Here is a 15,555-nt window from a genome sequence, read left to right as displayed (position 1 = left end):
GAGAAAACATAGGTATGAAAAGGCAAAGAAAACTTTAAAAGTTTCAACTCATTTTATAAAAACATCTTTATATGTAATCAAATTAGAAAATTAAAAGAAACAGAAACACAAAAGGAACATGAAAAAAAAATTAAAAATACAGTAAGAAATAGAAAATGAAGAACATAAAACAAATTAGACAAACACTAAAAACAGAAATAAAGATAATAATCAGACCAAAAACCAGATCAGAAAAACCATACACAAAAACCTGAAAATAAATCTTAAGAAACTGGTCTATTCATCTACTTCTATGTCGGCCCTTCTCCCGTCGGCCTTGAGGCGAGCGCTAACGTGTTGTCACAATAAGCGATAAATAGCCTTTGCATGGCATAGCATCGTGAGAGCTATATCTAGCTCATTGCAAGATTTATAGATAACTCACATATCCATCTCGGCTGGTGTAATGTGGTGATGGGTTTTGGGAACCTTCCATCCGGTTTTTGGAAGGTTCCAGTCGGTTTTTATTCTTTTCATATTTATGTGTTATCAATTTATTTGGTTTTCTATCAATTGTTATTTTTATCTTTATTTTTAAATCTTCTATTTTTCCTTTCTTCAATTATGATTTTTCTTCTCCTTGTTTCCTTTTTCATTTTCCCATTTTAAAATACATGTTTAATTTTTGCTAACACAGGTTGATTTTTTTAAAAGCATATTGAACAATTTTTAGATACACGTTGAACATATTTCAATTACACGATGTGAGATTCATAGTGAGCACGTTTTTAAACACATAGTGAACTTTTTTCATGTACATGATAAAACATTTGGAAATTATATTATGAGCATTCTTCTAAACATGATGAATATTCTTCAATACAAGATGAACAACTTTTTTAATACATGGTGCATATTTTTAATAAATTGTGGATATTTTTAAATACACAATAAGCAATTTTCAAGTAAAACGAATAGGTGTAACCAGTGCTAGAAGCTCTCATAGTCTAGGGAAGGATAATACAATGTCAGCCTTACCATTCAAATAAACATTTTTCAATACACGGTGAACAATTTATAATTTAAATTCAAAAGTTTTGGAATATACTATGAATATCTTTTAAAGACATCATGAATATTTTTCAATACAAGATGAATAATTTTTAATAGATTATAAATATTTTTCAAATACATGATGAATCATTTTTAACACACTATGAACAATTTTTCAATGTGTCAACTAACACCGGCCTTATATGTGGGTCCACCCATCACCTATTTGGGCTAGGTACTTCACTTTTCGGAAAACCTATCCCCCTGACAATACCTGCCACGGTTCATATCCCAATGTTAACGGCTGTTTCATGATTCCATGACCAGGCGAGCTCGTTCACTCGTATGAATATTTTTGGAAAAGGTTCACTAATTCTGCACCAAAAGAAGCAGGTTCACTAATGTTGCCGCCGCTGAGGGAGAGGGCGCCGCGTTGGCGCACCTGCGCCGTGCGCCACGACTCAACGACGGACCGGCTGGAGCTGCAGGCCTCCACGTCGTGCTGGCCGCGCTTGTGTGGTGGCGACCCGTGGTGGCCCCATGTCCCTGACCTTCTCCCGCCATGGATCTGCGCTTGAAAGGGAAAAACGCCCGGAATTAATCGCCAGAGCTATGAAAGGAAGGTGGCGGAGGGGGACGAATCTTATCCGAGACGGAAAACCTAAAACGCCCCACTCCCGTAGATACCACCTGGAGAAGGGACGGTTTACGGGCCACCCGTATACTCCCTCCGTCCGAAAATACTTGTCATTAAAATGGATGTATCTAGATGTATTTTAGTTAAAAATACATCTAGATTCTAGATGTATTTTAGTTAAAAATACATCTAGATACATCCATTTTAATGACAAGTATTTTCGGACGGAGGGAATATCAAAAATACATCTAGATACATCCATTTTAATGACAAGTATTTTCGGGCGGAGGGAGTATCTTTTACGGGCCGAGAAAAATATAGTCCGGCCCGGAAAAACCCGAAAACGCTAAAACGGAGCGGCCGGATCAGTCAAAGAGGTCTCTTCCCCACCCTTCCGCTTCCACCCCCAAACCCCAACTCTCCCCACTCTCTCGCTCCTGCCGCCATGGACGGATGACGAGCTTGCTTCTCTCAGAGAAAACCCCAAATCCCCTCCTCGCCCTTATCACACCGTCGGATTCCCCACTCCACGAGCTTCCCGTCGACCCCAATCTCGTCCACACGCATTGATCTGCTCTGCTCTGCTCTCCGCTCCAGGGCCACTGCTACCACACGAAAGCTAGGGGGAAAAAAACATCATCCGTCGTCTCCATGAGCGACGGCGGTTCGGGTGCGGCGCCGCTGGAGTTCCCCTCTGCGGAGTGGCGGCGCGTCTACGACCGGCTCATGGGGTTGCTGCCGCAGGTCGAGGCGCTCGCCGCCGACCGCGCGCGCCTGGAGGAAATCAACAGGCTCTCGGAAGCCCGCGAGAAGAGCCTCCGTGCCCGCCTCCTCCAGGTGATTCGCTGGACCGCGAGCTCCCTCTAGGGTTTCTATCAATTTGGGGTTTTCACAAAAATAATCATGGCTTGTTCGCGCCTGATGCTGGTTCCTGTGCTTGCGACTGAAGACGGAGGCGAGCAGGGAGAGGTGGAAGACGGCCTACGCAGAGCTGCCTCCAGGTGCTAATCCCAAGCTTGCCGGTAATCCCTCCTCTTCTTCTCAGGATGTTTCCGCCACAAGAAAGTAACTTGCTTTGAATGATCTGGGTTAGATCCCTTTGAAAGTAACTTGCGACTGAAAATTGGCATCATTCTCCCTTTTGGCTCGATCCCTTTGGGTCAGGGAGTTATCTATGTCGCTTTATGATGTGCTCAATAGCAATTTGGTTGTCCATTAGAAGATTTTAACTTCTAGAACAAAGCGCCCAATTCTAGTGAATTATGCTGCTACTGATATCATTCCTTTTGTGTTCAATGTAGAACTTCAAAAGAGGGACTTGGTGGATTCCGAAGCCTGTGAAGCTCTTTCTGACCCCGATAACTCTCAACTCAAGGTACTCACTGAAACATCAGTTCCACATCTGAAAAGCAATCTGTCCAGCTTGTACATGCCATGATTTTCTTAGTCGTTGATCTGTGCCCATGGTTTTTTTGTTAATTAATAATGCATGATACAACCTAAAGAAAGTTCCTGGAAACAAAAACCATTAATTAGGGGTTAGGTTCGATTTCCATGATATCTGATGTCTACATAGGATAATCCTCTTCTGGGGGAGTGCTAATAGACCAGGGTCTGTTTTGTAGCAGGTGACTGGTGAGGATACTAATGAGATGGATCTTGAACAGTGCACTGTGAGTCTCCCTTTCAATCTCCTTTTCTCACGTACTGCTCCATCTTTGCCTGATCCATCCCAGATTCAGCATATGTGATACTTATCTCCTTGAGATCTAGATGATTTTGCTGGTTCATTTGCTGTAAACAATTTTGCAATGTCATCTTCTCTATAAATCGAGTGGATTGAAGTGTTCATATTCCTTATAAGATAGCTGTTTCTTTCACTTTTGGCATCCGAGTGGATCCAATATTGCTGACAGACTCCCTGATGAATTAACCTTGCACGAGAACTGTGGTCGTGATCAGCCTTATATGACCATATAGCAACTTGAAGGTCTTCCTGCTCCTGTTCAGCACTTAACAAGTTAACATTGCCCCATACTTGTTTCTGGCCAGTCAATCATTTAATTTACAAATTGTGACATTTTGCTGGCCAAAGATATAAAGGACAATATCCTGAATCATATACAGCTGTTGGTCTGGTCTCAGTCTCTAGTAGGGTCTACCTGCATATAACGTGTGATCTTGAATGTATTTGTCTGGTAGTTTTTTTTTTGTATTTACAATCGTGGATTAATTTGAAGGGTAATGCATCATATATGGGGTTGATCTCATAAGACTTGTCAGATCTTATGACTGGTTAGATGGAGAATATCAAACTTGTTCTCGTTTGATTTATATTTAAAGAAGTAAAAGGACTAATCTGTAGGATTCTCGAGTATTATGTATTATAATATCACAATATCTGTCAACTTTGTGTAAGATACTTGATTTTCTGAAAACATTGTTGTACATCTATGAATGACTGACAACATAGCCCAAACAGTCTTGATGTTTATATTTAGCAATAATTTGCTAGTCCTTCTGATCTTAACAAGATGTATTACACCGTGCAACACCAACTATTATCATCGTGGAACTTGATAATTTGTTGCGGTTAATGTGCAAATTTCTGTTTTTAGTTCTACTATCTGTTGGAATTGCTACTATTCTTTTCATTTACAGTTTGGTGTGTTTAATGAAAGCCTTGTGTCTAAGATGCTAATGTTTTGTGCGCTTGTTCAACAGATGCAGATCTTTGTCAAAACCAACTGTTCAAATTTTCAAAGAAAAAGAAAGATCCACTGTTTAAAGACTATCACTCTTGAGGTCATGGGATCAGATACGATCTACGATGTCAAGGATAAGATTCGAGACAAGGAGGGCATCCCTGAAGGCCAGCAGAGACTCATGTTTGGCAGTGAGCTGCTGATGGACAGCTGCACCCTGGAGTACTACAACATTGAGGAAGAGTCCACGCTCACCCTTGACCTTGTCCCCCGAGGGATGCATATCTTTGTCAAGACACTGACTAACAAGATCATGACTATTGAGGTTGGGGGAGAAGATAGCATATACATTGTGAAGGCAAAGATTTACGATGAAACCACCGTTTGCCCAGGCAGACAGCGTCTCGTCTTTGCTGGGAACGAGCTAGAGGATGGCTGCACCTTGGCTGACTACAACGTGCAAAATGAATCTACACTTCATATTGTGTTCCGCTCGGCATGTCAGAGAGATGGGATGCACATTTTTGTCAAGACACTGACTGGCAAGATCATGACTATTGATGTTGAGGGAGAAGATAGTCTATACAGTGTAAAGGCAAAGATTTTTGATGAAACCGGCATTCCTCCAGGCAGACAGTGTCTCATCTTTGCTGGGAAGCAGTTGGAGGATGGCCGCACCTTGGCTGACTGCAATGTGCACAACGAAACTACCATTCATCTTGTGGTGTTTCATGGCCTCACGTGTCACAGAGGTGGGATGCACATGCACATCATTATCAGGGGACTGACTGACAAGATCATGACTGCTGTGGCTGAGGGAGAAGATACCATATATAGTGTGAAGGTAAAGGTTTCCGCTGAAACCGGCGTTCCCCCAGACAGACAGACTCTCATCTTTGCTGGGAATGTGCTGGAGGATGGCCGCACCTTGGCTGACTACGATGTGCAACATGCATCTACCCTTCATGTTGTATTGCGTGGCGTCACGAGGCAGAGAGGTGGGATGCGCATATTTTTCAGGACGGTGAACGGGAAGGAGGTCATTGATCGTGCGTTTAAGCCCAGGCAGACCATTGACGATATCAAAGCATGGATCTACTCTGAGTTGTGCATTCCCCCGGACCATCAGCATCTCTCTGACCAGGGCGGCGCCCCCCTGGCTGAAGAGATATCTCGTTCGTGCACCCTTGTTCTGCAGATCCGTCCTCCTGGTGGTCAATGAGATGGATGTAAATCAGTCCTTGGCTGGTGGTGGTGTTAGTGAGAGCTCAGACTCGGTAGAGGCTGAGTTTGAAGCGCTAGTTTAGCATGCGTGGGGTCATTTTGGTACAATGCAGGGTGTAAAATGAATGGACAGTTGTAGTTTCTGGGCTGGTAACAAGAGTCACTCGCAACGCTGTGTACGTAGGTGGGGTTTCTGTGAAGGTGTGAGCACTTGATGTCACCGTGAAGCTTATGGTGTCGTTAGCCTAACATGTTACTATGTTGAGTTTGGTAGTATTAAGGAGAGAAGGATATATATTCCCTTGATGCCCAGAAATTAACTGTTGATGAGCATTGTGCTGCTCTGTTTTGCCTAAATTTTCTTTTTGTTTCTTTTCAGAATCCCTAAACCATATACTCCCTCCGTCCGGAAATACTTGTCATAAAAATGCATAAAAATGGATGTATCTATAACTAAAATATATCTAGATACATCCATTTCTCCGACAAGTATTTCGGGACGGAGGGAGTACTAGATGCAGAGCAAAGATAGACAGTGGAGATCTTCACCAATCACCAGGGCTGATCACTACAACTTTTGCTTTGTCTCCTGCATCAAATTACTCTATTCAAGGATAGCACATTGCACAAATTTCGGATGTAAGACTTCTGAGCTTGCACCCGTATAAATTTCGGAGTCGGTAAATTCTGCCTTCAATGGGGAATAAATAAGAGGTATCGACCAAAGTAACTAATTGCTCTGAAAACCGGCTTCGTTTCTGTGTAACTGAAGCTAATTAAACTACTACTGTAGATCATTCATACACACCCTAAGGCCTAGAGCCTGTGGTGGTTACTTTCCTTTGCTGGTACTCTGGAAACAATTGGTCCGAAATTTGATCATTCGGTCGTACCTTGAGTTCAGTTATTAATAATAGCTCTGGAAGCTGGGATCATTCATCTTAGTTACCTTTGCACCTAGTGCGTTTCAAACCAGAAGCTCAAAGGCAGGCTCACGGGATGATGATGATTCGTTGACTGAAATCAGGAGACGCCGAATTCAACAACACTGAAACTGAAACTCTACCTATCGCTGCTGTAGCTGACAGCAAGAACAGAACACAATGTACAGCAAGCACTATGCTCGACTTTGTCGCGATTGTCTAACCAAGTTCCATCTCAGTATGATTTCATTGTGTTTGCCTTGTGAAGTCGATGCAGATGTTGGTGTCCAAGCTTCGTCCGGCCATGGAGAGATGCCTGGAGCTGCATTTCGTTCGCCGTAGCCGTCCTGCTCTGAACGGTGAACCTGAACCTGAAGGACCTGGACTGGATCGGTCTCAGTCTGTAGGCTTTTGAGCTGTTCAAAGGAGGGGATAGTAAGTACTCCTTCCGTCCCATAATATAAGAATGTTTTTTACACTACACTAGTATAAAAAATGTTCTTGTATTATGGGACGGAGGGAGTAATTAATTACCTCTTCGGGTTATGTGTAGTGAGTATTCTTTGCCTGCCCAGTGCTGGGTTATCTTCTGCTCGTGTCCAAATTGATTGGGGCCCACTGGCAGTCTCACTCGCCTGCTGACTGTTGAGTCTACGGTTGCGAAGCCTCTCTTCTTGTTCAGTACGAATGGATGTGTATAATAACGTTAGAAGAAAAAGGATGTAGGTAATGAAAAATTAAATTACTGACAGACGGAAGAAGACGGTCCGCAGTAGTAGTAAGCAGGGTGAGATTATTATGCTTCAAGTCAAAATTATTTGTTGCTACTCCCTTCGTCTCGTAAAAGACGTTCTTATATTATGGGACGGAATATTACAAAATAATAGGTGTATGCAGCCTGGTAGTACCATTTTGTGGAAAATAATGCTCGAAAAATTTAAGCAGTGACATGAAATTGTTGATGGTGCATCGCGTGAAGTGATTGAAGATGACCATCAATAACATGTGTCTACTACGACAAGTTTTGTCTGGCTCCAACGAGGAAGGGGTGATGACGGCGGCGCGCCTTCGGCTCGCTTCAGTGCTTGCAGTCGTCGCTAGGTGGTCTATGAATCTGGATGTATTTTTTGTTATTTCTGGTGTTCGTTATACTGCCAGGATTGACGATGAATAGATTGGAAGTTTTCTGAAAAAAAAACATATGTTGAAAGTTTGTAGAAACCACCCAAGAAAAAGAAAAAAACAACCAAGTCCATGGAGGTCTCATGCCGGTGCCCACATTGTCACTTTGATCGGGATTCTCGTCGTGATTCTTAGATCCTAGACCCGCCACAATGATCTTGGTTCTTAGGTCCTAGATCCACCGCCCTGCTCTGACCTTGTCGAAGAAATGTGCTTGATCCGCCTTCCACTGCCGCTTGCACATCTTCGACATAACCAACATCTCCACCTTCCTACATTGTCGTCAACCAAGACAACAACCGTCAACAATACCCCCGAAGCAATCTTCACAAACTTCACCATGATGCCGACAACCCTAGATTCATCGCCCAAGAGGGAAAAACAGAAGATAAACTCACCAAACTCCTCCCGCGACTGAGGTGGGTCTAGCGCCAGGGCATCGTCGTCGTCGCCGCCGCACGACAAGTTGCAACCAGTGGGAGAGGGGAGCAACAACCTCACCAGGAGGACCGGAGCCACCGCCCATAACATGTTATGGTGAATCAAGCGTAGTTTAAAAACCCATAATGGGTTGGCGGTCGGATAGGAAAAAACCGAAATTGACGGTCCCGGCGTCTTTTTGAGCTAATAAGAACATTCATCAATTGGACTGGAGAAAACCAGTCAAATTTGGCCGGCTTTTTGGAAAACCGGTGAATAAACAAGAAAATGATTAATGCAGAATTTGGAAGAAGTGGGGTTCAATCGCATGACGCGTGGGAGCAGGAATTACTATGCTCATGGCCCAATAAACAACTCGACCATGCTACTTTGTTTTCAATTATGAGGAAGTGATTTTATTTGACCATTATTTAACATTATATTATCATATATGAATATTACTGAACATGTAGCATTATTTTATGTAGAAAACTGGCGATGAACCGATGAACCGGTGGTCCAAATTGTACAAACCTGAACCGACAGGCTCACCGGTTCGATCTACGGTTCGGTTTTTTTAACTATGGAATCAAGGGCAAATCAGTCAATTTGTGGTGGCAAGAGGGAAAGACGCGCTCTCTTCTCCACGCTTGGGCTTCCACCCCTTTTGCCACGGGGGCCTTTTTGATATTCAGGATTAACCAAACAGACCAGGATTTGTCCAAATTACCCGCGTCCACACTGAATCGACCCAGCCACGCCACGGTGGATTGAGAGATTTGAGATAGACGAGAGGAACAGAGAGGAGGCCGCGCAGCCGCCGCGCCGTGCTCCTCCCCGGCCGCCGCTCCCCCGCTCTCCCACGCCGGGACCGGCCCCGCCAAATGCTTCGCAGCCGCCGCCTCCTCCTCCCCGGCGGCGTCATCCCGCCCGTCTCGCCTCTCTCGTGCGGCCATCCCCCTCTCGCGCATTTCCTCAAACACCTGCCGGGTAGCCATGCCGGCGTCTCCAACGCCGCGGCGGACCCGTGCTCCCTCACGCTCCACTTCCTCCGCAACTCCTGCGGCCTCCCGGAGCCCGCCGCCGCCAAGATCGCCGGGCGCGTCCGCCTGCGCTCCACCAAGAGGGCGCACGCCGTCCTCGCCCTCTTCCGCGGCCTCGGCCTGGCGGGCGCCGACCTCGCCCGCGTCGTGGCCGCCGCCCCCGAGATGCTCAACTACCGCGCCGACGCCATCCTCGCGCCCAAGCTCGACTTCTTCCGCCGGGACCTGGGCCTCACCGACGACCGCATCCGCAAGATCATCCTCTCCAACCCGTACCGCTCCCTCTGCTACAGCCTCGAGCGCCGCCTCCGCCCCAACTTCCTCCTCCTCAGGGAGCTCCTCGGCACCGACCAGAACGCGCGCTCCGCCGTCAAGAATTCCTTGGAGCTCATCCACGGCAACGTCCGCTCCGACCTGCTCCCCAAGGTCAAGATCCTCCGCGACCATGGCGCCACGAACGCTGTCATCGTCAAGCTGGTCACCACGCACCCCAGGTCGCTCATTCACAGGTCCTCCTTCTTCAACGAGAGCCTGGCTGCCATGAAAGAGCTCGGGGTCAGCCCGTCCTCTGGCATCTTCCCTTACGCCTTTGGGCTGTTTGCCAGACTGAGTCCGGTGACATGGAAGCGCAGGATCGACAATTATCTCAGCTTGGGGTGGACCGAGGAGCTGGTGAAGCTGGCCTTTGTGAGGCACCCCTACTGCATGTCTGTATCAGATGACAAAGTGAGGCGTATCTCGCACTTCTTTGCTGATAAGCTTGGCTGGACCCCAGAGTATGTTTCAGCTAGCCCGATGCTTATCTCGCTCAGCTACGAGAAGCGGCTCCTACCAAGGTACCAGGTGCTGGACATATTGGTGTCAAGGGGTGTCATCCGGCGCATCCGAATAAGCCACTTGATACTGGGGGAGAAGAAGTTCATGGAGAAGTATGTCACTGGTTACCAGCAAACTATTCCTGAAGTTCTGGAAGCTTATAGAGGAGCTGGGACAGACAGTGCTGTGACTGTGAAGTAGCTGGAAGATTCTGCTGCGCTCTACCCTGCACAAAGGCACTGTCCTTTCCCTGGCCTCGACTGTCAATTTTGTTATACTTTACTGCACCTTTTCCTTTCTGAAATCATGCCATGCAATGAACCTGGGATCAACGAAACTTATATCCTGTTTGTTATGCCTATCTCTATTTTTTTGTGTCTCACTTTTGAAGTGGGAAGAGATGGCTGATGGAGGAAACTGCCTGGAAATCGTAGTGATGCAAGTGGGCAGCCTCCGCTATTCCGTCTGGTATAATATTTCACTTGATCTTAACATAATATGCTAGCTTCGTGGCTTGCCTGCTTGCATCCCTTTTAAGCATATATGAATATGATAAAATATCTGACCTAAAGCTACTTAACTCATAAAATGTATTCTTACAAATAAGCTCTGTAAAATGGCATTTTTGAAGTTTGCACCATGAATAGGAAGTTCAGGATATCGAGAAGGTTTATGCAATGCAGCACCAGCATTTTATAGCTGAACGACTTGTCATGACAAGCACATGATGAAGTTACATCTCACGTCCACAAATCCATGCTTGTTATGTTGGGCCACGCTTATTATGTTCCACTGCAAGGAACCTAAGGGTCCATCACCGTGATCTCCATCTAGGAGATCTGTTCGAGTCGGGCCAGATTAGGAGAATCACCTGATTGGTAGTATCATAGAGTGTGTACCAAGTTAGGAGTGGCACATAGGTGGTTGCACTGGTAGCTATTAATTTTTATCAGTTTAGGTTATAATCTAGTGTCATATCCAGTTTGTATTCAGCAAAGAACCCCAAGTACATATAGGGATTGTTTGTAACCTATGAAATCAAGCAAGAAGAGGTAATTAGTCTTTTCCACATAAAAAAATCTTCTACTATTTCATATGTGGTTTATGTCTCTGACTCTCCATATCTTGCATCTCAACTTACTCGTAAAGTGCAGTGACTGCAGTCCCAGCCCTCTTCAATATCCATCATTATTTTGGTTCATGACATTGCGACTTTTTATAACTAGAACACCAAATGTATTCTGATCATATTGCTGCTTCCTTGTTTGTACAAGCTATCCTAAACTAAACTAAAATTAAGAAGATACATGTGATGTTGCTTTGGAGGGCACACTAATAGGCACCATATGTGTCGAATTAATCTAACTATTAAAAAAAAGGACAAGGTGCACAAGCTTTTCTTGGGGATCATCAAAATACATCTAGATACATCCGTTTGAGCGACACTTAATATGGGGCAGAGGTAGTATATTTGAGTCTATGATGTGTGCTTAACTGCTTATCCTTGGCAAGTCAGAGTTGTAATATGCAATGTACAATTTTTGTCATATGCAGGATAAATGACATAAGAATAAAATGTACTATTGTGATTGTGTAGTGTGGCATTTAATTGAGAGGAGGTTCTTTAAAAAAAAAAAAGAGGTTGCCAAGCTCTTCTGTATGTTCTCAAATGTTGAAATTTGACGTCACTATGAGTGTTTTGTTCATATGATTCCTTTGACTCATTTAATCACTTGTAATTACAGCAAACGTCCCCACTGTTATATTGGAAATGTTTGCATATAAACAAAATGCACTATGGTGTCCTAAGGTTGCAGCAGGTTTGTGTCACCTGGATCCCAAACTTCAGAACTATCCTAACATGTCACTGAAGCTGTAAACTATTTCATACGAACCTATTTGCTTATTCACAGCTTGAAATGTGACACAAAACATTGGTCAGCCTCCTACTAGCCGACACATGTTTTTCTTTCTTTCTATTCCGCACTTTTGAATCCTACGAGTCAAAGTGTACCTATTCTTATACTCCCTCCGTCCGGAAATACTCGTCGGAGAAATGGATAAAAATGGATGCATCTAGAACTAAAATATGTCTAGATACATTCATTTCTCCAACGAGTATTTCCGGACGGAGGGAGTACTTGTTTTTTTCTTTGTAAAATGCACTTGTTTATTCATATTTGGCATATGCAGAAACACATCTTACTCTTCATTCTCATTGTTCTGCAAAGTACTCTCTGTTTTCGCGCCACCGAGTCATTTGAATTTCCCGGTGCTCATGATGGTTGCTCGAAACTTCAGAGCGCGCTGATCCATTTGTCCTAGGATTGTTGTAGCATGTATGGTGGTCTAATGATCTTTTCAGCTGTTAGAATCGTATAATGTTTCCTCTTCCGAGTGAGTTCCAAAGTACTACTGTACTAGGCTTCACCAAGGTAAACACCATGTATAAAGTTATATCTGTACTACTTGATGCTTTTGCAAAGCCTTGATTTCAGTACAAGGAGACGATCGAGATCGCCTCAAGTGCGTCCATCCTGGCATAGGCTTGACTGCTCATGAAAAGTCCTTTCTTTGCTTTCTCTGTCAGCTCTGTAACCACTTTATACATGCCGTTAGAACTTCTATTGTAACGATTTTGTGCCTTGGTGTATGTAAACCTCCAGAAAGTGGTTGACAAACCACATTTTTCCCTGCAAAATGTAAAAATATCAATATTGAGAATATCAACGTTTACAATATGAAAATATATTCAGCGATGAATCTAATGATGTTGATTTGGTATTACAAATATTGATATTTTCTTTGTAGGCTTGGTCAAACTTTACAAAGTTTGACTTATGACAATCTTAATATGCAAAGTAAAACAGAAATCCAATTTGGCTTTGGGAGCATATGCTCCTGCCTGCCAAAAATGTTTTTTGTAAATGTCAATTTTTGTTTTAAAAAATAGATGTGTTCATTGTCACGCCAAAATGCTACCTGTGGATTTTTAGTGAAAAAGCTTAAGCATTTTTACCTGTGAGAAATAAACAAATCAAACGCCAAATGTTAAACTTAGTTTAGTTTTTTTAGAGACGGAGCATTGCTATCTTGTTTTGCATGAAAAATGTCAAGCATGTTTGTTCTAAATTGAACATCCATAAAAAAACCAGCATATTTGAAATTTATTTACTATTTGTTTTGAGTCTATTGTTCATCTGTGAGCATGTGCTCCCTAGAGCCAAAACATGATAACTAATGCATCACCAACATGATAACTTTTCTATACCACACGGTACATTATGTGTAAGTAGCATGGTCATATAAGCACCGGAGGCCTGATAACTTAGGTGAAAGCATCGTGGTAACTTTGATCATTGGAAAGAAATTTGTTGAAAACACCCCACCCATCCGGAAATTTCTGTGTAAATAGCAGGGTAACATTCACACCATAGACTTTATAATTTAGGTACAAACACCGTAGTAACTTTGACCATTTGAAGGAAGAAAAATGAAAAAAATACCTGATAACTTCTGTGTAAATAGATGGTAATATGTGCACCACACATCTGATAACTGAGGTAGAAATATCATGTTAACTTTGACCATAGGGAAGAAAATTGTTGAAAAGATACCTCGGTAACTTTTGTGTAAATAGCACGGTAATATACTCCCTCCCTTGGTATTTTTCTGTGTAAATATCATGAAAAATATATGCACCGCAATAACTAAACACCATGATAAGTTTTTGGTCCGTGGGGGAAATTTTTGTTGCAACATACACCTGATAAATTTTGTTTAAATAGCATGATATTTAAGCACCGCAGACTTGATAGGTTACCTAAAAACTCCATCGTAACTTTTTGGCTCAGGAAAAAGTTGTTCAAAGCATCCCCGGTAATGTCTGTAATAACCTTGAGGAAAAAGTTGTTAAAAACATACCCTTGCCTCGCGCGGCCGACAACACATAGCGTGCCACGGACAAGTCACGGAATGGTTACTGTCATGAGGGGCACACATGCTCGTGGGTTGGCCTAAAAAAGGTCCGCTTTGACCCGCTATAGGTGTGATAACTTACGCAAAAACATCGCGGTAATTTTTTACCTATGGAAAAAGTTAGCGAAACACACCTGATTTTTTAGGTGCAAGTACCATGATAATATACAAACAGTAGATCTGGTAACTCATTTACAATTCCCATGGTAACTTTGACCGGAGGGAGGGGGGAGGGGGGGGGTTGGAAATATGCCCTAGAGGCAATAATAAAAGGGTTATTATTATATTTCCTTATTCATGATAATTTTCTTTTATTCATGCTATAACTGTATTATCCGGAAATCATAATACACGTGTGAATACATAGACCATAACATGTCCCTAGTGAGCCTCTAGTTGACTAGCTCGTTGGTCAACAGATAGTCATGGTTTCCTGACTATGGACATTAGATGTCATTGACAACGGGATCACATCATTAGGAGAATGATGTGATGGACAAGACCCAATCCTAAGCATAGCACAAGATCGCGTAGTTCGTTTTGCTAGAGCTTTTCCAATGTCAAGTATCTCTTCCTTAGACCATGAGATCGTGTAACTCCCGGATACCGTAGGAGTGCTTTGGGTGTACCAAACGTCACAATGTAACTGGGTGACAATAAAGGTGCACTACAGGTATCTCCGAAAGTGTTTGTTGGGTTGATACGGATCGAGACTGGGATTTGTCATTCCGTATGACGGCGAGGTATCACTGGGCCCACTCGGTAGTGCATCATCATAATGAGCTCAGAGTGACCAAGTGTTTGGTCACGGGATCATGCATTACGGTACGAGTAAAGTGACTTGCCGGTAACGGGACTGAACGAGGTATTGGGATACCGACGATCGAGTCTCGGGCAAGTAACATACCGATTGACAAAGGGAATTGTATACGGGGTTGTTCGAATCCTCGACATCGTGGTTCATCCGATGAGATCATCGAGGAGCATGTGGGAACCAACATGGGTATCCAGATCCCGCTGTTGGTTATTGCCCGAGAGCCGTCTCGGTCATGTCTACGTGTCTCCCGAACCCGTAGGGTCTACACACTTAAGGTTCGGTGACGCTAGGATTGTATGAATATGAGTATGCAGCATACCGAATGTTGTTCGGAGTCCCGGATGACATCCCGGACGTCACGAGGAGTTCCGGAATGGTCCGGAGGTAAAGAAAACTATATAGGAAGTGGTATTTCGGCCATCGGGAAAGTTTCGGGGTCACCCGGTATTGTACCGGGACCACCGGAAGGGTCCCGGGGGTCCACCGGGTGGGGTCACCCATCCCGGAGGGCCCCAAGAGCGGAAGTGGGGAGGGGAACCAGCCCTTAGTGGGCTGGTGTGCCCCCCTAGGCCCACCCCCTGCGCCTAGGGTTGAAACCCTAGGGTGGGGGGGGGGGCGCCCCACTTGCCTTGGGGGGTACTCCACCCCCTTGGCCGCCGCCCCCTTGGGAGATTAGAGCTCCCAGGGCCGGCGCCCCCCCTGGGGGCCAATATAAAGGGAGGGGGGAGGGGGCAGCCGAACCCTGAAGTCCTGGCGCTCCCTCCCCCTGCTACACCTC

The 15,555-nt window shown here is 44.3% G+C and overlaps 2 protein-coding genes across 3 annotated transcripts; both read left to right on the top strand.

Moving 5' to 3' along the window:
- The first annotated feature begins 2,042 nt into the window (after positions 1–2,042).
- Positions 2,043–5,928, top strand: LOC119348823 (polyubiquitin-I-like). Of its 2 annotated transcripts, none has more exons than XM_037616810.1 (5): positions 2,043–2,506; positions 2,619–2,691; positions 2,971–3,044; positions 3,298–3,342; positions 4,394–5,928. In XM_037616810.1, exons 1-5 carry the CDS (start codon positions 2,321–2,323, stop codon positions 5,594–5,596), a joined length of 1,581 nt encoding a protein of 526 aa, XP_037472707.1. In that variant the 5' UTR covers positions 2,043–2,320; the 3' UTR covers positions 5,597–5,928. The 2 variants fall into 2 exon arrangements, with proteins under 2 accessions (XP_037472707.1, XP_037472706.1); XM_037616809.1 differs by having other exon boundaries at positions 3,295–3,342.
- A 2,904-nt stretch (positions 5,929–8,832) lies between these two features.
- Positions 8,833–11,636, top strand: LOC119348824. Its single transcript, XM_037616812.1, has one exon. The coding sequence runs from the start codon at positions 9,008–9,010 to the stop codon at positions 10,181–10,183; it is 1,176 nt and encodes a 391-aa protein (XP_037472709.1). The 5' UTR covers positions 8,833–9,007; the 3' UTR covers positions 10,184–11,636.
- Positions 11,637–15,555: the final 3,919 nt, after the last annotated feature.

The sequence above is a fragment of the Triticum dicoccoides genome, chromosome 1B (genome assembly GCF_002162155.2).
Source record: "Triticum dicoccoides isolate Atlit2015 ecotype Zavitan chromosome 1B, WEW_v2.0, whole genome shotgun sequence".
NCBI lineage: Eukaryota > Viridiplantae > Streptophyta > Magnoliopsida > Poales > Poaceae > Triticum > Triticum dicoccoides.
This window is presented reverse-complemented; position numbering and strand designations above follow the sequence as displayed.